General features: G+C 56.9%; 4 protein-coding genes across 4 annotated transcripts; 1 reads left to right on the top strand and 3 right to left on the bottom strand.

Annotated features, from left to right (window-relative positions):
* Window positions 1-1,308: 1,308 nt before the first annotated feature.
* Window positions 1,309-5,954, bottom strand: EX895_003523 (uncharacterized protein; the record flags this gene model as incomplete). The annotated part of the gene is made up of 2 exons (XM_029884121.1): window positions 1,309-5,579; window positions 5,903-5,954. 2 exons carry the CDS (start codon window positions 5,952-5,954, stop codon window positions 1,309-1,311), a joined length of 4,323 nt encoding a protein of 1,440 aa, XP_029739494.1.
* A 3,863-nt stretch (window positions 5,955-9,817) lies between these two features.
* Window positions 9,818-11,350, bottom strand: EX895_003522 (uncharacterized protein; the record flags this gene model as incomplete). The annotated part of the gene is made up of 2 exons (XM_029884120.1): window positions 9,818-11,191; window positions 11,291-11,350. 2 exons carry the CDS (start codon window positions 11,348-11,350, stop codon window positions 9,818-9,820), a joined length of 1,434 nt encoding a protein of 477 aa, XP_029739493.1.
* A 6,280-nt stretch (window positions 11,351-17,630) lies between these two features.
* EX895_003521 (uncharacterized protein) lies at window positions 17,631-19,682 on the top strand (the record flags this gene model as incomplete). Its single annotated transcript, XM_029884119.1, has 1 exon — window positions 17,631-19,682. The coding sequence occupies one exon, from the start codon at window positions 17,631-17,633 to the stop codon at window positions 19,680-19,682; it is 2,052 nt and encodes a 683-aa protein (XP_029739492.1).
* Window positions 19,683-19,921: 239 nt separating this feature from the next.
* EX895_003520 (uncharacterized protein) lies at window positions 19,922-22,249 on the bottom strand (the record flags this gene model as incomplete). Its single annotated transcript, XM_029884118.1, has 1 exon — window positions 19,922-22,249. One exon carries the CDS (start codon window positions 22,247-22,249, stop codon window positions 19,922-19,924), a length of 2,328 nt encoding a protein of 775 aa, XP_029739491.1.
* Between the last annotated feature and the right edge of the window lie 203 nt (window positions 22,250-22,452).

Genomic DNA, 22,452 nt, shown 5'->3' with positions numbered 1-22,452 from the left:
ATCTACTTCTTCAAGCATCACAGACACACGCAGGAAGGAGTCACTTACGCCATACTCAGGCAACACAGCAACATCGAACAAAAAAAGCGCAGCGAGAGCCCCTCATCAAGGGCCGGGCCACAATCTTCGCACCGACCATCCCCGCCTCTGCTTCAGCTAAAATGCGTTGCAAGGCTAGTCGTGCCAGCTAGAACGAGCGGCGACTTGTCGGTGAGCCTCGCACCGAAACGGAGGGACCACGGCCACGCGGCAAGTCAGGGAGGGGCAGAATGACGAGCTCATCCTCAACGATCGGCACCCAGTGGCTTGGGAGACAGAGGGCGAGCGAGCACACCATCTAGAATTCCCAAGCCCGGGGCAGAGGTGCCGTCCGCTGTTGACCGAGGTCGAGGCTGGCTTGTGGAGCAGCGGAGGTGAACGGGGTGAGCCAATCCCACTGTCTTTGAAGCTGCGATGCATGCACGGTTATCCATCGAAGAAATGACACCACTCGAACCAACCACAAGACGATGAGGAAGATAAACCCAATCTCTGCCCTCCTTTCAATTGGCAAGCCCTCTCTCGGTCCTCCCTGCCAATGCATCTCTCAACAGTCGAGACGAGACGCTGCGACTTAGATGTCCAGCTGTGGGAGAGTGTACGCAAGCAAAAGGTTGAACAGCACCGAACGAGAAGTTCGTGCTGCGCAGTGTGTTTCGTGTGTCCAGAAGAACTTTCGTCCTCGTTTAGATAATTTGTTTTTTTCCGGACGCCGATGCGCAATCTGACGTGACGAGCACGCCATCGACAGCAACGCATGGTGTCTCTTCTTGAGTCATACGGCAGCAGGGAATTTCAACTTTGTTCCCTTCTTGATGCCGTGGCCCTGCTAAATACGGTGAACGTGCTCTCTCCCCTTGCCACGTTTTTCGCTTGCTATGATCCGTTTCCGTGTCGGAGAGGAAGCACCAGACCCGGCCCGATGCCAGCTTACATTGCGGTTGAGCCCGCCTTCGTGCGATTGCAGCATACCGATTCCCCGATTGCAGCCCGAGTCCTTTCTTCGCTCTTGCTCACCACGCACTCTCCGCGTTGCATTTCGATCACAAGCTGGGACAGAATAGGAACAGTTCGATTCAGATAACAGGATGTAAGAGTCTGAGAGCGAGATAGAGAGAAAAAAACATACATGATTTAGCGAGAATAGAGAGCCCAGACCTGTTACGAATCCATCAGGAAGCAAGAGACAGCCTATTTACATGCCCCCCCTTGGAGCTCTGTGTGTGTGTGTGTGTGTGTGTGTGTGTTGGAGAGGAATAGAGAGGGTATCTATCGGCGGCGCGAGTAGTCGGTACCTTGCGAACGGCCCGTGTCAGCACGAGGACGACCGTGGCCATTGGAGCTGCGGAATCCATCCTCAGCATCGTACGTGTTCGACTTGATGCTGCCGCGTCCCGAGCGGCTCGACATTGAGGTGCCCCTCGAGGTCATGCTCCGGTTCGTCGACGAAGCGAGCGAGTTGGAGCGTGTCGACTTGGACGCGATGCTCTGGCTCGCCAGCGATCCCTCAGTGCCGTGGAAGAACGAAGTACGCGACCTCGACTTCTGGATGCGCATCGTCTCCAGCGCAGCGTGCGCACGAACTTGGCACATGTTGCTCAGCAGGTAGTTGGCCTTGCTGCCACCACCGATCAAGCCCTTGCCCTTGCCCTCCAGCGGCTTGCCCGAAAGAACCTTGCGGAACTCGGTCTTAGCCGCCTCGTCCTGACCCATGCAGCTGCGCAGACGGCCCAGCTCGTAGTGCGCAAAGTAGACCAGGTAGCGGTCCACCTGGTCCAGCTTGGCTCCATGCTCAAACACCTTGTTGAACGACTGCACAGCGTCTGCCTGGATCTCCTCGATCGGGCCCACCGTGTCGTCGGCAGGCAGGCGCACCAGCGTCTGCGGCTCCGGGTATGCCACAAAGCGCAGCGCAACACCGCGCAGGAAGAACGCCAGGCAGTACGACGACCAGTACTCATTTTCGCCCGTGCCGTACGACTTGGGGTTGTGGTACGACTCGAGCTCGTCGATAAACTCGTCGATGCGCGTCAGCGTGTTCTCGACGAGCAGGAACACGGGGGTCTGGCCGATGCAGTGCCACAGGTACGAGAACTCGAGACCGGGCAGCGCCAGGCGGTTCTGCTGCGCAATGTACTTCTTCGCCTTGAGCGCTACGAAGCGTTCGAAGGGGATCTGTCGGCCGGCCACCTTCTTGGTGAGCTTGCCGACGGTGCGCATGATGGTGGCGCTCTTGGCCCGGTCGTCCATGCCCGTCTCGTAGAGCATCACCGCCTTGGCGTACTGGTAGATCGCCTTCGACCAGTTGGACTCGCGTGAAAGCACGTCGTAGCACTCGTACGCACGCGCAAAGTCGCACGTGCACAGGTACGTCAAAGAGAGATCCCAGAAGCATAGGTGGTGAAGCTGCTTGAACTCGCGCTGCGACTCGATGGCGTTGCGGTAGTACTCGATCGCCTTTTCCGGCAGCGCTTGGGCAGCGTAGAGTCGCGCCGACCAGAAGAGGTAGAAGATGCCATTGGGGAAGCGCACCAGGTTCCACGACAGCACCTTGTCCGCGAACTCGAAGTCGAGCTCCGTGACGGGGATGTAGCTCGAGATCCACAGGTGGTACATGAGGATGACAATGTCGCACAGCGGTCGTCGCACACCTTCCTCGTCGGCCGAGATGGTGGGGAGCGGCTTGCTCTTGCTCCAGCCACCGGCACGCGCAAACAGGTCAAGCGAGAACTTGCGGTCGCCGACGAAGCCAAAGCCCTCCATGATCTTGAGTGTGTTCTTGGGCAGCAACGAAAGCACAAGCGAGCACACGGCGTTGCCCAAATAGACACCCGATCGGAAGTCCTGGTCAAGGTGAACCACATCGTGGCGCTTGCCAGAAACCTCGGCCTCTTCGGCCTCGGCGTCGACTTCCTCGACAAACTTGAAAAGCTCACGAACCAGGAAGTAGGCCGAGCGCAAGCCCAGGGCCTGCTTGACAAAGCCAATGCTGTCACCGGAGTAGAAGATGCCGAGCACCGACTTGAGCAGCTGCGACTCGGCAAACACGAGCTCGGCGTGAAGCTGCACAAGGCTCATAGAGCGGAATCCGCCCTTCTTGCCGCTGATGAGTTTGCCGATGGTACCCTGCTTCTTGCGCAAGAAGCCAGCGATCTTCATCGAATGCTGGCAGCACATAATGGCGGTCTCAAAGTCAGCTGGCTCGAAGGTCATGATCGACTTGACCGAGTTGATGAGCGCCATGCCCTCGGCCTTGTAGAGGCGCGTGCCGGCGCCCTGCATGCAGATGTCTTCAGCCTCACGCATGCGCGAATTGAGGAAGAGCGCCATGGCCTCGCGCACCGTGGCGAGGTCCTCACGGCAGTCGTTGTCGTCGATGCGACAGTCTGATGCGCTGATCTTGGTGTTCATGTAGTCGGGACGCACTGCGGTCTCGGGCGTGATCGACTCATCCGAGTAGGCCGACATCTGGTCGTCGTCAGGGCTCTGGTCCTCCTCGAAGTCTTCTTCCTCGTCCGGGTAGTGGTCGACGGTGCGAGGCAGCTGACGCTGACCGGGGCGAGCCACGCCGTGGTCCTCGTCGTCCTCGTCGTCTTCCTCGTCGTGCACGTCGTCGCGGCCGTATCCATTTGAACCATTCGTGCCGTTGGTGCCGTTGCCGTTCTTGTTGCCACCACGGAGGTAGCTGAGACCAGCGGCGGCAGCACCGGCGGCTCCGGCAGCAACACCGGCGACGGCACCGACAGCGGCGCCCGTGTAGGTCTGGGGTTGCTCTTCGTTGTCGGTGTGCTCGTCGTGTTCGGACTCTGGCTCAGGTTGGGACTCGACCGCCTTCTTGCTGGGTTGGCGGGCAAGGTTCTTGTTGGACGAAGCGGAGCGCTTGGAACGCGCAGCAGGTTGGGGCTCGGGCTCGGGCTCGGACTCAGGATCCTCAAAGTCGTCCTCGTCCGATTCCTCCGGCTCCGGCTCGGGTTCAGGCTCGGGCTTCTTCTTGCCCTTGCTCTTGGACTTCTTGAGGCCCGCAGCACCGGCGGCAGTAGCGCCAGCACCAGCAGCAGCACCAGCAGCAGCCTCGGTGCCTTTCTTGGACGACTTTTTGCCACCGGACTTGGCCGAGGCAGCGTCGCTCGACTTTCCGGCCTTCCCGCCGTACGACTTTTTGATGGTGCCATCGGTGCAAATCTCAGCGAGCTTCTTGTGTCCGTACGAGTCTTCGAGCGTGTCCTCGTTGTGGTCCTGGAGCCACTTGATGAGCGCGCCGTAGTTGTGACGGTCGTTGACAACCTGGGTGATGGTCTTGCCGTCGGTCTGCGGATACTCCCAGGTGACGGTGCCGTCCATGGTCATGATGCCAGCACGCTGGTAGATGTTCTTGGCGCGGTTGAAAGGCTGGAGCTGATAGTGCTTAAGGCGGATCTGCTTGGCGAGCACATCGCGGCGGTAGGCGAGGTCAGGGTTATCGTCGTCCTCAGAGGTGTTCTCGAACCATTCCCGGGTGGCCTCCTCGAACTTGTCGGTGAGCTCCTTCATCTCGGCCTCGATCTTGGAGCGCGACTTGGTGTCCTTCATAATGTCATTTTCACCGGCCTGCGGCTCAATGTAGTCCCAGTCCCAGTCCATGGTACCGCCCATACCCTTTCGGATCTTGTGAGGGGGCACAAGCTCCTCGAGGTCTTTGGCCTTGCTCGAGAATTTGATCTTGTCACGCACGACGGGGTCGAGCATGGGCTGAAGCACCTGCCAGATACCCTTGAAGATCCAAGGCGCGCCGTGGACGTAGATGCGTTGGAGCGATTCCGGGTAGTAGGCCTCGAGACACTTGACCAGGAAGAGCACACACTGCCAGTCCATGTTCTTGAGACCGAAGCCAGCCATGTCAAAGATGACAACAGCCTTTTCGTAAGGCGATGTGGTGATCTGACGGGCGTTTTCCATGGCAAGCAAGACGTAGTCCTGGAGGACCTCGTGCTTCTGTGCGCTGGTAAAGTGACGAGCGACGTGGATAAAGTAGATGGGGTTCTCCATCTTGTCCGTGTTGCCCTTGATGTAGGAAATGCCTCGTCGCATCTGGTTCATGAAGCCAGGAACGTCCTTGAGGCCGTCCTCACCCTTGTAGATGATACCGGCGACATCCTTTTCCAGACGGAACTTGCAGGCAGCCGCCAACATGGCGAGAGCGCGGTCAATGTCCCATTTACGCGCACGGAGGAAACGAAGCACCGAGGTGTCCAAGTGGTCCATCTTGGTGAACTCCCACACGGTGAGACGGAGGATGGGGCCTCCGTAGGTGTCGATGAACTCGTTCATCTCCTTCATCTCCTCGGCCTTCTTTGCCTCCTCCTTGGCCTTGTCGTCCTTGGGGATGTCCTTGCCGGCGTCCTTTTCGTTCTTGGGAGCGTGCGAGTCCTTCCTCTTGGCCATCTTGCCTGGCCCGCCCTGTGCCAGAATGCGTTCCGAGACTTCCTTGTTCCTCTCGAAAAGGTCAAAGAGACGTCTCCAGATCTCTCGGAGGTCTCTTTGCTGAGAAGCGGTGAGGTTGCCTGTGAAGAAGGCAAATTGGTCAAGGCAGCTTAAGGTTAGTCTTTGGCTTGTCCGAAATCACAGCAATCGACGTGCGCGATTGAGTGCATCGCATGCGCCGACAGCTGTCCACAATCGCAGGCCAGAGCGCGATGCAGCACAGCTTGATCGGTAAGTCCGAAGCTGAGAACGGGCGCGGTCCAGCTCGCAGCCGTCAGAATCGCTGATAGAAGCAAGCAACAGCAAACACAGCAAACTGCCACTGCCACTGCCAGCTCAACGGGCGGTCCGATCTGCATTGCGGTGGATAGGATCGGATCAAAGAGCGAAATGAAATACTCACCCTTGTAGGCGGGCAGGATCTCCTCGCCGAGATCGTTCGTGACCGAAGACATGTCGATATGAGTCGATTCGGAGAGCGATGCTACACCGATGCGGGAAGGAGGAAAGCGGTTGGATTTCGAGTGAAACGCGACTTTGTCGGCTGCAGAGTCGAATTTACGTGACGGCTGATCGCGCTGCTGGTACAGCTGAAACGACTGTTGCCGAACGAGAAGAGCTGGGAGATAGAAAAGGCCGCGGAAGCCTAGACGCCGCAGTTTCGCCTAGAGAGCAGATGCGGTTCAACACAAGTGTACACGGGACACTGTCAAAGCGAAACAGCAAAAAAGACGATGTAACAAGCGCGATTAAGGAGAGGAGAAGAGAAAGAGCCAATCGCAGCGAGTCGAGGGACGGAGTGCTTCGAGCACGGGGTATCAGGCACAGTGCTAACGTGCGACCGTGTTCTGGGGGATGGTGAAGAAAGGACGGAAGAAAGAACTGTTTTCCAAGAGAAAGGGAAGGATGGAAAGCAAAGAGCTGATAGCTTCAGGGAAAGCTTTAGATGGAAGAGGCTGGAGGAAAGATGGTGGCGCGGTGGTGATAGGTTTATATTGGTTTGAGCGGGGCAAAGCGAAGAGCAGGTGTCCGTGAGAGATGGAGGGAAAAGGCACCGAGTACGGAGAGAAGAGGGACAAAGGACGAAGCGGACTGTGACGGCACAAGCTAGCGAGCTGCAGACATCCAAGACACAACGCTTGCTGGGCTACTGTGAACTCTTTTCATTGCAAACAATGGGTATGCAACGACGACCTGCGGCTGTCACGATACGATGTGATGCGTTGTGATGCGAAGCGGAGGAAGCGCAAGTTGGAGCCGATTTCCAAAAAGAAGACGGCGATTGAGCAGAGAGAGCCACAGAAACATCAAGGGGGCTGGGCGAGGCGACGACGAGCCTGCGGAGGCTGAAAAAGGGCTTGGGGCGACTAAAACCTGCAGGACGAGAGGGAGGGAAACATGGGGAAATCCAACCATTGTCGCTCTCTAACCCGCTGATCTACGGCTGATGCCATCTGGTGATTGGCCGCTGAGAGCCGAGAGCGGCTCCACAGAAGCAAGCTCGAGACGACAAGAGGCGTGGGTGGAGATTTGAGGAATTTGGCTGTTGAAAGGCGATGAGAATGCAGGTCAACATGAAACACGAAACACACTGAACAGGCGCCTCAGGCTTGAGACACTGGGCGGATCAGCGGCATCTCAAAATCTCTAGACCAAAAGGTCGGATGTACGACGAATTTTATTATTTCTAATATTTTTTTTTTTGCTCACCTTGCAAAGACCGGTCTGAACTCGAAAGACGGCAAGAAGAGAGCTTCGCATCGAGCCGCTGGAAGGAGGAAGGCAGGCGGCGAATGACGAAAAGCAGGCCGGATCTTTACGAAGAAGCCAACTAAAATGTTGATCGAAGGTCAGACCGTCATGAGGTACGGAGGCGTGCCTGCTTGTTCTGACCTCTCACAGTACTCCATCTCGAATTTCAAGATCGAGAGCAGAGGCTTCAGGACCCAGGCTGCTAGACAACTTCTTGCTTTTTGACAGGAAAAGAGCGCGAGTGCGGGCCACTCGTTTGCTCCTTTCGCCGGAGACTGGCAGAGCAGGTTGCGGGATGAGGACGAGGACGAGGACGAGGCCGAAGACGAGGAAGCACGGCACAGGCACATGCGACATAGGCGACGACGGGCAACTAACTGCCTTCCCTGATTGCGGGGCACCGACCTCTTGCCAAAAGCGAAAAAGAAGGCTCGGGTGCGGGGGGTCAGCGAAAGATATTTAATTTGCTTCTTTTCTGATCCGATGAGTGAGGAGAGATGAATGTGAATTGCAATCGAACCCCAACTGAAACCTCTGAGACTTTTCCACAGCCTGCGCTCTCGCTCTGCTAGACACCCGCTTCTCTACAAGCATGGCGGCGTCTAAACCCAAACATACGGATAGGTAGGTGTACGAGACATGACCGCGAGTCAGAAGTGCGACAAGCACGGGCTGGCACCACGGACGGCAAACTATTGTGGCTGCCTGGATTGGCTGACCCTAGTTATGAAGTCTCTGGAACAAGGAAAAGGCAAAGGTGGAGGGAGCTCGGCTCTGGTAGTCGCGCATCACAAACTGACGCCCAATCTCCTCGCCTATGCAACCTTGAACTGATTTCGAGACCGGCCCACGGATTTACTACTTCTATCCAAGCTAGTGCCACAGCATTAGTGCCTTTGATCGTGACGAGAATTAATCGGCTCTCGTGTCGGCGTGTGTAGATCTTCTGGAGCCTGGGAGGGTGGAGGCGCGGCACGGACGGGATTCATTGACCCACAAGCGTCGAGGCTAGAGGAAGAATTCATGCTGTGTGGCGTAGAAGAGGAAAGCTTTGGATCAGCCTCTGTTTGCGCTTCTGCCCGTGAGCAGCAGCCAAAATTACAAAGTAAAGGTTGTCCGCTCTGTCGGTTTGATGTGTGTTTGGCAGATTGCGCCCCCGCTGCCGTTGCTACACATCTTTGCTGCTGCGAGTCCGTTGCTGTCAACGAGAAGGCTTGTGAGGCAGCTTATTGCTCCGTGTAGGTTGCGTGAACAAGACCGTCGGTGATGACAAGTGTTCATTATGACCCTGTAGTGGTGATGTAGCTTCGTACTGGGCATCCGCGGAAGAAGGCAAGAGAGCGATAGACGAGCTCGCTCAATGATCCAGCAGCGGAGATCCAATTCTCCAATTCTCCAAAAGAGTAAGAAAAAGCAGATCCGTCTCCTGCCCCACACTGGAGTATAAGGATCAAGCTTCGACTCTCTCTTTCTCGCCTAGAGTGTGGTGGTTCCCCCCCACGTTGCAGCCGACTCCGTCACCCTTTTGATCCGGCCAGTTCTGAGTGCCCTTGGCGACCTCATGACCTTTGTTTGCCTTTTCCCCGGTGCCTGAACGAGCCGCTCCGCTCCCAAAGGTGACGTCGCGAGCTTACCCTTGACGTCGGTGGCGAAAACATCTTCTTTGAGCTTTCAGGCGGATGAGATATATATCATCATCATCATCTCTTTCCGCCTCGCTTGTCCGATCAAGGTCTTCGCAATGTGGGGTTATCGTGCCGAGGTCTGTTTGGAAGGTGTGGAGCATCAAGGATTCGCAGGAAGGGCAGGGGTTACCACCAACCGGTGCTTGGCTTGGCTTCGACCACTTTTCACGAGCTACACTGCCCCAACTCTTTCACCCGCCTTTGCAGATGCCATCAGCCCCGATTTCGATCCCAGCGAAACCCGCCAACTCTTCTGATCCAATCACAGATCTCGGCTGACAACCAGCGCGTTTCTCCGCTCTCTTATGTTTGCTACGCTAGATCCCAAGTCTTTCTCTGTCTCAATATCACGAGTTCTCCGTCTAGCTGTTGATGAGATGTCAACGTAAAGACCTGAGAAGTTGGTATTACATCGGCGATCGTCCGAGGCCTCGTAGCCCGATGATCCCGATGTGCCTTGCGCTCTTTTACTTCCTGCGCCGTTGCCGCTCACAGGCGCTCTGCGTGCGACGATGAACCACTTCGTCCTCCAGCACGCCGCTCGCTCTATTGGTCCCAAGGCACTTTGCACTCCTGCTTCAAGTAAAGCTAAAGCATTCACTTCTGGGATGAATTGGGTTTTTTTAATGATAGTACAATCTCGAAAAGCGGACATCGAGAAAGGGTGACGAAGAGGAATAGGAAAACGGATCAAAACCCAGTGATAAAAGAAAAGAAGGGGAGGAAGGAGGGAGAGTACTTTCAAGAGGGGGAGAGAAGGGTTTGTAGCCAGTTTACGAAAGCGAGCTGAGATGATACATTCCCCGAAGGTGGCAAGCGATAGAGTGGCGGAGAGTCGAGACGCAAAGCAAGCAAATATACCCTCGGAAGCGTGGTGCTTGCTAGTTGACATCGTCCATCTCCATGTGCGCCATTACATCGCCACCAGCATCGGCACCGTAACGCTCTTCGCCGTCGTCCAGGCGTGCCTCGTCGTCGACGTCTTCATCGTCGTACATCTCGGCGGATCCTGAACGGTCAGCACGGTCGCTGCCGCTTCCGCTACCACTAGCGCCATCGTCGAGGCGGTAGCGACCCTCGTCGCGGTGCTTGCGGTCGCCCTCCGTGAGACGCATGTTGCCCAGCCCTGCAAGAGGGCTCATGGTGACGCTGCGCATCGAGGGATCGTACGTGCTCGTGGTGCTGCCGTCGCTGCTGTCGTTGGGCACCAGCGAAGGCGTGGTTCGACGCGCCGGGCTGCCGCTGCTTGCGTTGCTCGAGATCGTGTTTCGGCGCTTTGAAGCCATCAAAGTCTCAAAGTTGATCGACTCGGATCCGAGCAGCCCAGACGCCGGAGGGCTCACCGCAGCGGGCCACAGCGCCTTTTCCTCGGGCAGCGAGCGAGCGTTCGCGTCCATGCCCACCAGGATGGCTGCGGCCTCGAGCAGTTGCACCTGCTGGTGCTTGCTCATGAGGAACTTGGACGCCTCCTTCCAGTAGACCGTGTGCTCCCAGCGGTGCTTGATCAGACAACTTGGGTGACGGTACACCTTGGCACAGCTCTCGCAACGGTGAAGCTCCTCGTGTTTTCCACCTTTGCTGCTCTTGCCGTCGTCATCATCCTCGCCGATGGTGCCTGTGGAGCTGACCGACGAGCGACGGTCGCGCTTGGGTCCGTTGGCGATCATGCCTGGACTCGGCATGGGCATGGTGCTGTCCAGGCTCGAGGGGCCGAAGCACTCGACGCCAAGGTGCGAGTGTCCCTGCGAACGACCCTCGTGCTGGATGGGTTGTGCGTTGCTGCGTGCCTGGAACGAACCAGGAGCCACTGTTGAGTTGGACGTGATGGACGAAGAGAGCGAGAGCGCCTCGGCGGCCGCACCAAACGAAGTCGAAAGACCGCCGCCCATCTCGGCCATGCCCATACGAGGCGAGCGAGCCATCATGGGAATTGCGCGTCCCGTGGGCGAACCGGGCCCGCCTGGAGCGGCACGGCTCATGGAGAGACCAGAGGCACCGCCGGCACCAGCAGCAGACGCGGTGTCGGTAGCTTTTCGACGCATCTGTCCTGTGATCGATTCTCTTCGGCGACCACGACTTGGCACAGCAGACGAGATAACACCGTTGGAGGAGGCATCTGTTCTCGAGGTGGGCATGGACGAGGGGGTAAAGAAGCCTTTCGAGGGCGGCGAGAGGCCGGTCAACGGCATGGTCATGGTCATGGTTTGCGACGGCTCGTTGTAAGCTCGACGAACGGGGTTACCGACGGTGTACGTCTGTTGCGTCGTGGAGAAGAGCAAAGCAGCTGCAAGTCAGCCTCGATGCCTGTAATCGAATTTTCCTTCTTTACCATGGAGCTATGGTGGCACACTTACGGTTGTGGTGCTTCCGCTCCTTTCAGAGAATCGACTGGCGGCCGAATTGGAGAAGCTCATACGTTGCGTATCGAGGCTGTTGCGGTCTGCGTCGTACGAATTTCCATGAGAGGGGCGGAGAAGAGCATCCAATAGTGGCGGTAGATGGGTGTTGTTGCAAGGATCGAGGGGCAAAAGACCGAACCAGGACAGGAAAGGAGGGGCGACGAAAGGAGGAAAGAAAAGAAAAGAGATGCGGGAAGATTGGTTAGGCTGAGGAGGCTCTTAGAAACGTCTGGCCAGAAAGGCGATGGCGGCGTGTCATTGCAGGACCCGTCGCCGTGAACAAGAGTGATCTGCCTTGTAGCCGAACGAGCACATCAAGCGGGCAGAACGCGTGAGGGCTGTTGGTCAGGCTCGGCCGGTGGCAGATGTCTCGTACAAGGACGAAGGAGGTGCCTTTCCGCTGCTGGCGTCGTCAACGTGACTATCAAGCAAAGCCGAACGGAGAAAAGGGCGGGACTGCCTGCCCTAGGCAGCACCGAGATGAGCCGAGGAAGGAGCGAAGCAGTCTTCCGAACAAAGAAGAAAGAGTGATGATAGAAAAGCAAAGAAACTCACGTCGTGCAGCGAAGGGTCGGAATGTGTTGAGAAGGTGATGATCAAGTGTTTGGCGGCAGAGATAGCTTCGAAGCGAACAGTAGAGAGATACTGTTTGAGGTCGCTCGCAGAAAAGGGACGAGCGCCAATGGTAAAGATGAATGCCGCTATTGATGGGGGTGATTTAAATGATCTAGAGCTTGACCAGATTCCGTCGCGAAGATGTAGTGCTACCCTCTTCGTCGAGATGACACAGCTCGTGTACGAACACTAAGAGCAATGGCCAGTCGGAAAAAGGGATCTTGACGAAGTGAGCAGTGTGAGCAAGCTGAGAGGCGTGCTGAAGAGTTACTTGCTAGTCCAGATTGCACCGAGCTTCCGGAGTCGAATGGAACGCTTCGAGGGCAAATCGAGTGGGAGCGAAGAAAGATGGACGTTATTAGGCAGTATTATGGCGCAGCGCCAAACTTGAAGTGGGTGAGGCCAAGAAGGAGCGTAGATGCAATCGACCAACTGCAAAGACCAAAGGCGTGAAGGAGAGTGTCGAAGAAGATGAGTAGCAACAAATGAGCGAGAGCAGAGAATCAATTCGAGTTGAGATGAAGGATGTCGTGGATGTGGAAATGACGATGATGGCAATGTCGGTGATGGTGGTGGCGGTGGTGGTGATGATGATGATGATGATGATGATGATGATGATGATGATGATGATGATGATGATGATGGGGATGAGAACGAGCCAACGTTGCAGTAGTGTCAGTGTGTGCAATGTGAAAAAATCTCTCGAAGGTTGCGAGCAATGGGCGGCGGCAGAAGGTTGCATGCAGCACGCGAGCAGTGTCGACTAAGGCTGGTCGATGGGCAGATGCAGCCGAAATTTTTGCGAAGGGCGAGAGGGCGAAGACGATTTTTCCGTCTAATTCTTTTTTTTTCTTTTTCTTTTTCTGTTTTTTTTTTGTTCGGAATTGGTCTTCTGATTGGGTGGACGCCGGACGAGTAGAACGGGGGCGACAGCGGCCAGGCGGTCTGGCTGGGCGGAGGGCCCAGGCAACCGGAGAGAGCCAGGCTGGAAGCAAGGGCCCAGACAAGGGTCAGGACAAGGTCAAGCCAGAGATACCAGTTGAGAGGCAGCGAGAGACAGCGTGGACGCTCCGGACAGGCAACACCGAAATTTCCAACTTGTCGGTCTTTGTCTCTCTCCTCCCAGGAGCCTTGTGTAAATTATTGCGGGCCGGGATCTCACTTTTCCCTGTGCAGTTACACTAGTTCCCCTAAGCTGTGCGGTCAGGCGGGCGAGCGGACATCTGACTGGTTTTGACTTTATCCCCCTTCCAGTTAATTCCGAGGCTGTCTTTCCTCTCCTGTGTTTTGGTCGCTGTTGTGGACGTCTGAAGTCTCTGACAAGGTAGACTTTGAGCCTGACGCTTGCAACAACCAGGTGCTGAGCGGAACCGACTTGTCACAAGCTTCAAGAGACACTACGAGGGCATTGATGAAGAGAATAGGAGCAGCTCTGCAGAAACGGTCGTGGAAGGGATGCTTTCGAGCACACCCAATGATTGCGTGCTGCTGCTGCTGTCGCTGTGTTTCAGAATTTGCTTTGCCTTTCCCGCGGACAAGAGAAGCCCCGGAATCTCATACATGCTCGCATCCAGCGTTTTGCGTTACGGCCAGTCTGCCTACGACAGAATCGAACCTGTTCTCAGACATCTTTCCAGACCTGCGAGAAGAGGGCAAAGAGTGTGCGATTGGACAACTCGGAGAGGCTGGTTATCGTGAACTTGACGGGCTGGGCTGACTGCAGTCGGTACAGTATCGAGAGGATATCAGCAGGTCGAATGCGACCAATTACAGCACTTCCAACCCCGCGGCCAGTTTCCTGTCTCTAATTCCAAGGCCAAAAGAAAACCCCGGTTGCAAAGCCACATGGTATTAAGCACCCAGAGGAATGGCAAGGATGCAGCGTCACCTTTCCAACGTTCTTTCGATAACTCAGGCGCTCAAATCTGGTAGCTCGTGCTCGAGCGAAGATGGAGGCGGAAGATGAGTCGAATGGCAGTGAACAATGCAGCCCGATAATTCTGTGAGCAGTTGCTGAGCTTCCGATCGGCCCTGCATGCGCCAACAGCGCGCAGCTCGCAAAGTCGACCTAGCTGCCTGGCAATTGCCGCAGTCGTCGCGCCTTTTCGATCCGCCTAAAAATCATTTAAAGCCTGAACGAGAAGAAGCGAAAAAAGAAGCTTCGCTTGCGATCTGGGGTGCCCGTCGTACGCGCACTCTGTCTCGCCTCGACTGCAGATGCACGGAGAGCTCGGGCGGCCATCACGGTGTCCACAATGGTTCCGTCTCCGGTTTTTAAATTCTCTTTGCTTCAAGATCTCGGTAAAAGCGGGATTTCTGCATTTTTCCTCTGCGCAGCGCTTCGCGGCAATCCATTCATTTTGTTCTCGATCTGAATTTCGAATACAGGTCCAGCTCGCAGCAGCTCCGCGCACGCGCACATCGCCGAGGTAGCCTGTGTCGACATTCCCTGCTTGTCTCGTGCGGTCTTGCAGGACGGGGAAACGGAGCAAGGCACTTACCGATGGCCTTCAGCTAAGGCTCCTTGGTAGGCAGGAACCAAGCTGGCTGTAGAATGCTGCTTGCAAGCTGCGTACGAGAGAGCTGCGAATTCGAGAGAGGAGGTGAGCCAAAAATCGAGCTTCACTACCGCATTCAAGGGACGATATCAGCCTCACAGCCGGTAGGGTGTCAACTGTGACGAGCTAGGCCTTAGCTACAACGACGTGCAGCGGCAGCAGTGGGGACGTGTCGGGCGACGAATCCGCGGCGGAGCGGAGGCAGCATCGTGGAGCGAACCAATCACAAAGAAGCTCTTCGCTCGTTTATGATCGACGCAGCGGCTTTCCAATGGGCCTCTTACTCTGCAGAGGCAGGACCCGAGATCAACAAGAGCGGGTAAAATCACTTGTGGATGTCGCTGTCGTATCAAATCCCGCCCCCGACACTCTCGTGTCACCTCCCTCTCCTTAGGTTCGAGCAGAGCTTCGAAATTGACCGGCGTGTCTTGTGCCTGACACGACCGGCAACTGCTGGCTGCAGCATTGCATCGACATCGCGCACACGGCTCAAATCTTCCTCGCTCGCGGTCCCTCCTGGATGTCCCTGACGCTCCTTTTGACTTGACTCTCTAAACAGCTGAACGTGGGGTACATATGCATCCGTGCGTGGCGACAGCATTCGGGCGATCATCGGTGTAACTCGCGGAAGAGCCGTCTCGGCCCGTAGCTTTATGACAGAAGACAACAGCCAATGGCATGGCGCGGCGCAACCTCCTTTTCCCGAACTTCCGTGCGCTGGGCTAGGGTGTGGTCAGTACTTCCAGTCACTGAGTACGGCACACCTTGTTCGGTCACAAAATCGCACACAATGACAGCCCCAAATCGCTCCATCGCTCACCCCCAACGTGGCTGAGACAGACTTATCCCACTTCAGACATTTGCGCATGGTAATGACATGTCAAAGAGTGGGCCATCGTATACCTGCTTCTCCATCGTGCGCTTGTCCTCGATGACAGCAAGCGCCTGCTGGAGCGACGGCCGATATTGTCTCTCCGCCAGACCGCCAAGGAAATGGGGGAAAACAATTCTAGGGCGGAGTAAGGCGGCTCACCGTAGAGGCTCGTTAAGCGGTACGGACGCTTTTTATTTTGCCGGACGGGTCGCATGCGAGACAGCATTACGCGATGGGAAAGGCGCCTGGACAAAATTGCTACAGCGCATTGACATGCTCTAGGATAAACCCGAAGGTGTATTGTCTGGATCGCAGGAACAGATTTGACGAAGAGGTCAAGCGGTCGAGCTGTTCTGAGCTTGAGCTTATGCCAATCGTTCCAAGCACACGCCTTTTCGTCGAGCTCGGCAAAAGCGCAAACTCATTGATCTCCAACAAGCGTGGTTGCACGGCTGCTTGCCGTAGCTTGAGCTTCGTCCTTATCAAGCTCTGTGCACCGCTCCTATCACGGATGAGGTGTGCAATGCATCGAACCGACGTTTGCCCATTGGAGATCACGAGTCGATTGCATCTGAAACACGGTGCAGCTTCGTCGCAAGCCCGAGATCGCCGACGCCTCGTTCGTCAACGAAAAAGCAACCAACCGACCTTGCTGCTCAATAGCGCAAGACGTCGGCCGATTGTGCGAGCTATCGCCATCGAGGCTGAATCTCATCTCATGTCTTCTCACCTCATCTCACGACAGCACGAAAAGCATGAAAGCTTCATGTGTCAACATGGAGAGAGAGAGAGAGAGAGAGAGCAGCATGGCCTCATCTCGCGCCGTTAGACGCAAGAGGTGGCGCAATGCGATCACGCTGGGCAAGTGCGCGCAAGGCAACGCAAGGCAATGTGACCCTTCTCAGACACGCCCCGAGCAGAATTTGTCCGTGAATTTCCCCAGATTTTTCTTTCCTTTTTGGCGGGATCTTCCAGACAACTTTCTTCTCGTTTCGACGGCACTCAGGCGACTCGCTCAGTGTAGTGCCCGTGCGAATGTAGCTGCGTGCTGTAGGTTCAGCTGCCTTGCCTTGCCTTGCCTCGCCTCGCCTCGCCTCGACGGCTTGTGGCCTGCTGCTGCGCTCCGGAAGAACAGCGGACGAGGTGTCGGAAAGCTTTCGCCAGGCTTGACAGACCCCGCATTTTTTCTTGTTCTCATTGGTCGGTGCGGCCTCGATGGGACGGCATCGGTTATGCCCAACTTTGTTCGTCGACAATGACTTGGCGTCGGCGGCAGCTCTTTCCGTTTCTGCACCCGATGTGCTGCAGCTTGCGACTCTGCCTGTGAGCAACGCAATTCACTGCGTCAATCATGGAAGCCAACATCGCATACCACTGCGCCCGTCTCGACATGGCCGTTGCTTCAAATTTGTTTTGTTCCGTCCGAGCAAGGCGCATTTGCAAAGCTTAGTCGGTAAGCAAGCATCGTTCTGAGGTGTGATCTCCTATAGGGACCGGCTCAGCGTGCGCATCTCAAGGTCGTGATGAGTTTTTGATTGTGGCAAGTGGGCTGGGAATGTGACCGCTTCGGAAGAGCAGAACCGAATGCGATCGACTCGGTGCCCCAAGCTTTTCTTCCTGTGCGCCGCTCACCAAGTAGCATCCCCTCTTTCTACCATCACACAACAGCAGCTTACTTCCCGCACCACCTCTTCCGCTTCCGCTCTTCCCGCAAACAAAGGCGCAAGGCCTCTCTTGGCAGTGTGTCTGCGCAGCGCACATTTCTTCTCCTCATCTGCTACAGCTGTCGACGCCTTGGGACGAGCCATTTGCATGGACAGTCGAGCTCGCGTTGCTGTCTCAGAGTCTGCCGCACAGTCGTAGTCGCAGCGGTGGTCCATACCCACGCTTATCATAAATAGGCCAAGCACGCTCCGCACACCCTCCTGCCCTTCTTCTAAGCTCTCGCCAGAAACCGACTCGACATTCATTCGGTCAATCTCAGCAAACGGAGCTCTGCAACTTCGTCGGCGTCGTTCCGACTCTGAGCTGTTGCTTCTCCACTCAGAGACGAGTCCAGCTCGCCTGAATCCACACCTTGAACTGCGTTTTCTTGACCTTTCACTCGGCAAGCGGCACATGCGACTGGGCTAGAGCTTTCCCCGCCATTCTATATCTGTCGGCATTACCGTCGCTCACCTCCACTTCTTGCACTGTCACAACATTCCACGATAGCTTCCGGCACTCGTCATTCCAGGTGCGTCAAGCTATGGTTGCCAAAATCTACTTTGATCCGCCTCTGTGGTTGCAGCGACAGTCGTGGGTGCTGGGCAAACTCAGGCAGGAGCGATCCGATTCGGTTGTCGATGTCGGCTGTTCCAACGGTGTTCTGCTGTCCGCTTTGATGCAACCTGCCTTTCAACTCGATCAGTTCCCTGTTCATCGCTTCCCCGCTCTCGCCCTTCCCGAGAAAGCTGCGGGCGATACCAAACAGGCCGGGGACGATGCTGCAAGCGAAGCTCTGCTCTCTTCTCGTCACTGGATCTACAGTCCCAACGACATCGTTCTTTCCCGTCTTATCGGTATCGACGTCGAACGCAAGGTGCTCGACAATGCTAGATCGAGCCTGTCGCTTCATGGCCTAGCTCTCGCCAAGAACCGCCCACGCTGGAAGTCGCTCGACGTTCGCCTCTTCCATGGCTCGGTCGAGACAGAGAACGAGACGCTTGATGACTACGATGCCTTTGTTGCGACCGAGATAATCGAGCATCTCGACGAGGCAGCTCTGCAACGATTTGCGCCCACCATCTTTGGCAAGTACCGCCCTCGCATCGTCCTCGTCACCACCCCCAACTACTGCTTCAATGACAACTTTGGTCAAGATCTCACCACCCGTCCTGGCTTCCCCGACCCTACGGGACGTACCGATCGTGTCTTCCGCCATGAGGACCACAAGTTCGAATTCACCCCGGACGAGTTCAAGAAGTGGTGTGAGACCATTGCAGACGATTTTGGCTATCAAGTGCAGGTCCAAGGGATCGGATCCGGCATCTACCGAGTGCCCAAGGAGGAAATGGTGCCACCTGTGCCTCCTGAGCAAGGTGCCAAGATCTGGAAGGCTTCTCGTCCTCGCACCACTTCTCAGGCTGACGAGAGGCTTCGCTATGCAACGCAGGGGGCCTTTTTTGTTCGCCGCTCTGTCAACACGTTGTCACCGGGACGCCTCCAGCAAGTCCAGGATAACGCCCACAGTGGATCGTCGCATCCTTTCTCGGACCGATTCTTGCAGACACGCTCGGTGCCCAAGCCGCCAGTCGAGACTCGAGTGCACGACATCTTCGATGAAGCCATCAGTCGCGATGGCGATGAAAACGAAGAGGACGGCGACGAGCGTGGCAGATCTGGTCGACGCGCACGCAGTCGACGCACCGAGAACCTTCCTTTCCTCAGCATCCCTTCGCCGCAAACGCCCATCCTTTCTACGTTCGCACCCGCACCCGATCCGATCGCTGCCACAGCAGTAGCGGCATCGGCAGTAGGAGCAGGTAGCGCTCCACCTACGCCGTTCACAGGGCACCAACTAGTGTGGAGCCACCGGTACGACTGCTCGCTCCCCTCGTCGCAGTTAGCTTCGACCGGCAAGCGCAAGATCCAGTCCGCTGTGGCTTTGTCTGCCGACGACATTCTTAGAATTGTAGTGGAGAAGCAACGCCAGCTGTATGTGCATGCACAATGGCATGGCGACGATGGAGCGTCGTCGGAGGCTGGCATCGGCAAAGAAGCTGTTGCCAAGCTGTGGGACGTTTGGAGCGACGACGAAGTGCGAGCCGCTTGTGCTGGTCGCATTGCTGTCTTGCTTGACGCTCTGCGACTCGTCGCTCCGGGTGCCGAAGCCGGGCTGCCCGAGATGACTGTCGACAGTACAAAGAGAGCCAGTGGGCTGCCCACCAGTGCTGTTGCTGCAGGCGAACGCGAAACCACGACAGTAGGCTCTGATGGAACCAAGTGGGAGCTCCGTGTCCAGACAGTCCGTCACAACAACGTCTCTGCAAGCGCCACCTCGCCCGGCCACGACTTTGTCGAGTCCGAGCTCTTCCTCGTCTACACGCATCCCGACGTTGCGCGCTGGCAAGCCTCAATCGACGAAGCGCGAAAGTGGGTGCCCCGCGATTTGGCCTCGTCGCGTTGGATCGGCAGCAGCAACAACGGTGGTGGACCCGCACGTCGAAGCAGCTCGATGTCCGGCAACGGGGCCAGCCCGGCGCAGGAAGAAGTCAAGCCGCTCAAGGACGCTTCGACTCTCAATCCGACATGGGAGTGAGCTTCAGCGCACCACGAAAAGACAGCATTTCCCAGCCGTCACCACCGCTCCCACCTCTCAAAAGCATACCACAGACTCTCAAAAACCATTCGACGCATGCTCTCACGTGGCTTAGCCCCCTCACCCACCCCACACATGTAACACTTTCACACATCGATAGCATCCTGTACGACAATCTTGTCGAAATGACATGCCTAAAAAGCAAGTCTGATGAGGATTTCTGCCCGGTTGCCCGGTTGCTAAGAACGTTGCACACGACGACCGGATCTAGTCGAGCCGGCAGGGAGTGAGAGTGCGGCGGCAAGGACGGCTTTTTCGTCGCCTGGAGCGAGGGCGTTTGTGAGGACGACGTCGAAGCCGGGCTTGGATTTTCTCTTTTCCGCTGCTGCTGCGGCTGCGGCTGAAGCTGCTGCTGATACTCCAGGGGCTGCTGGTGATGCTGATGGTGTTGGTGCCGACGGTGTCAGGCGTGATGCTTTCTTGCGTGCTGGTGGGGTTTCGGTGGGGTGGGTAGCGGCTGAGTGTTTGGTTGTGGGGGCGGCTACTCTCGCAGCGTCCCAGACCTTACCCGGGCCCTGTTCGCGTTCATCGTCCAGATAGATGCCCATCTCAGGTGGAACGGCACCGACGCCCACCTTGCCGCCTCTCTCCTTCTCCTTCTCCTTCCCCCTCCTCCCTCCTCCTGCTCCTCCTCTGTCCTCATAATGGCCACCGGACCAGACGAACCTGCCCTCTAGCAGCCTGGTGATCACGTTGTACGCGTACTCATTGGCGTACGCAATGCCCGTGCGCGGATCCTTGTAGATTGCCGGGAGACCTGTGATGGGGCAGATCGACTGGCGCGGCTTGAGCGGGCGGTTGCGCGAAGGGACGAACGGGTAGGCGTCCCAGGTGCAGTGCGTGCCGAGTAGCGCGTTGAACTCGTCCAGCCACTCCCAGTCTTCGGGCATGCGTTCGACGGAGAGCAGCGTACGCGCCTGCAGCTCATACTTCGATCTGGAGGACGTCGAGGAGCTGGGTGCAAGGGTGGTCGAGGAGGCGGTGGCGGAGGAGCGGAGCAGCGCTGCTTGCTGACGTGCCGCGATCACGGGGTCGAGCGTGAGGGAGGCGCTCGTTGGTGCTGCGGCGGTGCGAGGCGTTGTGGGTGCGGCATTAGAGGTCGACCGAGCGCCTTCAACTGCTGTGGCTTCGATGGGCTGCTGCACAGGCAGGGTTGATGTGCTGCCGGTTGTGTGCTCCGGTTCTTTTGGAAGAGGTTCCGCGGATGGACCAGCGTCTTGAGCTGTCTGCTCTGTAGCGTCTGCCATCGCAATGTTGTCGCTGGAAATCTTGTCAAGAGATTCAGCGAATGTCGCTTTGCTTTGCACGTTCGCTGACGCTTCTTGCTGAGCAGGTTGCAGCGGCGGCGGTGTCAATGCTTGCTCCAACCCCGGCGCGTTCGCCTCTTTGATAAGCCCCTCGCCAATCTGCTCACCATCCGGCAGTGAGATTGGCAAGGACGCAGAGTGCTGCTGCTCCTTCAAACTGCCTTCTGTCGGAGCAACCGTCCGCAAACTCTCTACTGGCACCTCGTCAACACTATTAAGAACCAATTCCTCACCCCGAATTCCTTCCTTCTTGTCAACTGGCCCGACTGTCCCCACCACCGATCCACCACTCTGAACCTTCCCCTTTTCCGTCACATTCTTCACATCTTCCACAACCTTGGTCTTGAGCCCGACGCTCATCCACCGAACAAACGGCCCCGTGATCCGCTCTTTCCGTTGCCGTTGCTTTGCCCTCCTCTCCTCCTCCTGCTCCAAGAAGCGCCGCAAACTCTCCCTGTTCTCCTCCTCCACCTCGAGCGCTGCTGCAATGAGCGCGTCTTGGGTCAGACTCGCTTTCTTTTTGACAATGTGTTTGACGGGTTGCGCGGCTCTGCGCTGCTCGGCTTCTTCCAAGCGCGACAAGACTTCGAGTTTGGACTGCACGGTTGCTGAGCGTGCTGATGTTCGGCGGCGCCCCTGGTCGGTGACGGTGCTGGGTGAGGAAGAGGAGGACGGCTGGTCGGGCGCGAAGCTGATGCGTCTGCGTTTGGCTTCGGTCGTCGCCACACTCGCGGTAGGAGGCCCGGGACGGCGCGCTGCACGAAGCGGAGGAGGAGCAGCAGGACGCTTAACGATCCCGACCGTGCGCGCCGCAGCTCGACGCTTCTGCTTGTCCGCCTTCTCCTGCGCTTCGATCTCACGCTCTCCTTCGCTCTCATCCTCACCACCACGCGCCTCGTCGTCCGAGTCTCGGTCGAAATCGCTATCGACGATGTCGACGCCGTCTTCGTTCTCGTTCGCTTGGAAATCGATGTCATTTTCGACTTCGGCAAACACTTCGTCCTTTTCGAGCTCTTGGTCGAGTAGGGCCTTAAGGCGGTTACCCGCGGTGCTGCGTTTGGAGCGCGAGGTGACCATGAGATCGCTGACATTGGTGGAGGAGTCGTATCGCTCGACGCGGAAAGAGGAAGGGGCGGCATCAGAGGCGGGTGAAGCAGAGCGAGACGGCCCTGCGGTGGGCGAGGAGCGAGATCTAGACATGATTGTGGCTGGCGATACGACGCTGCGATTGCGGTAAGCAGTGAGGTGGAGCGCAGCTACGGCTGAGAGTTGGAGGGTTTGACTAGTGCCAGCATGTGGCTGTGTCCTCCTAATATCGACTCGGATTGCTGGTGGTCGATAATTAGCGCATCGAAAGGTAGTGATAAGCTTGGATGCCAGTGATAGCTAGCAGAGAGAGGACG

This window comes from Sporisorium graminicola, chromosome SGRAM_21 (assembly GCF_005498985.1).
Source record: "Sporisorium graminicola strain CBS 10092 chromosome SGRAM_21, whole genome shotgun sequence".
NCBI classification, from domain to species: Eukaryota; Fungi; Basidiomycota; class Ustilaginomycetes; order Ustilaginales; family Ustilaginaceae; genus Sporisorium; species Sporisorium graminicola.
This window is presented reverse-complemented; position numbering and strand designations above follow the sequence as displayed.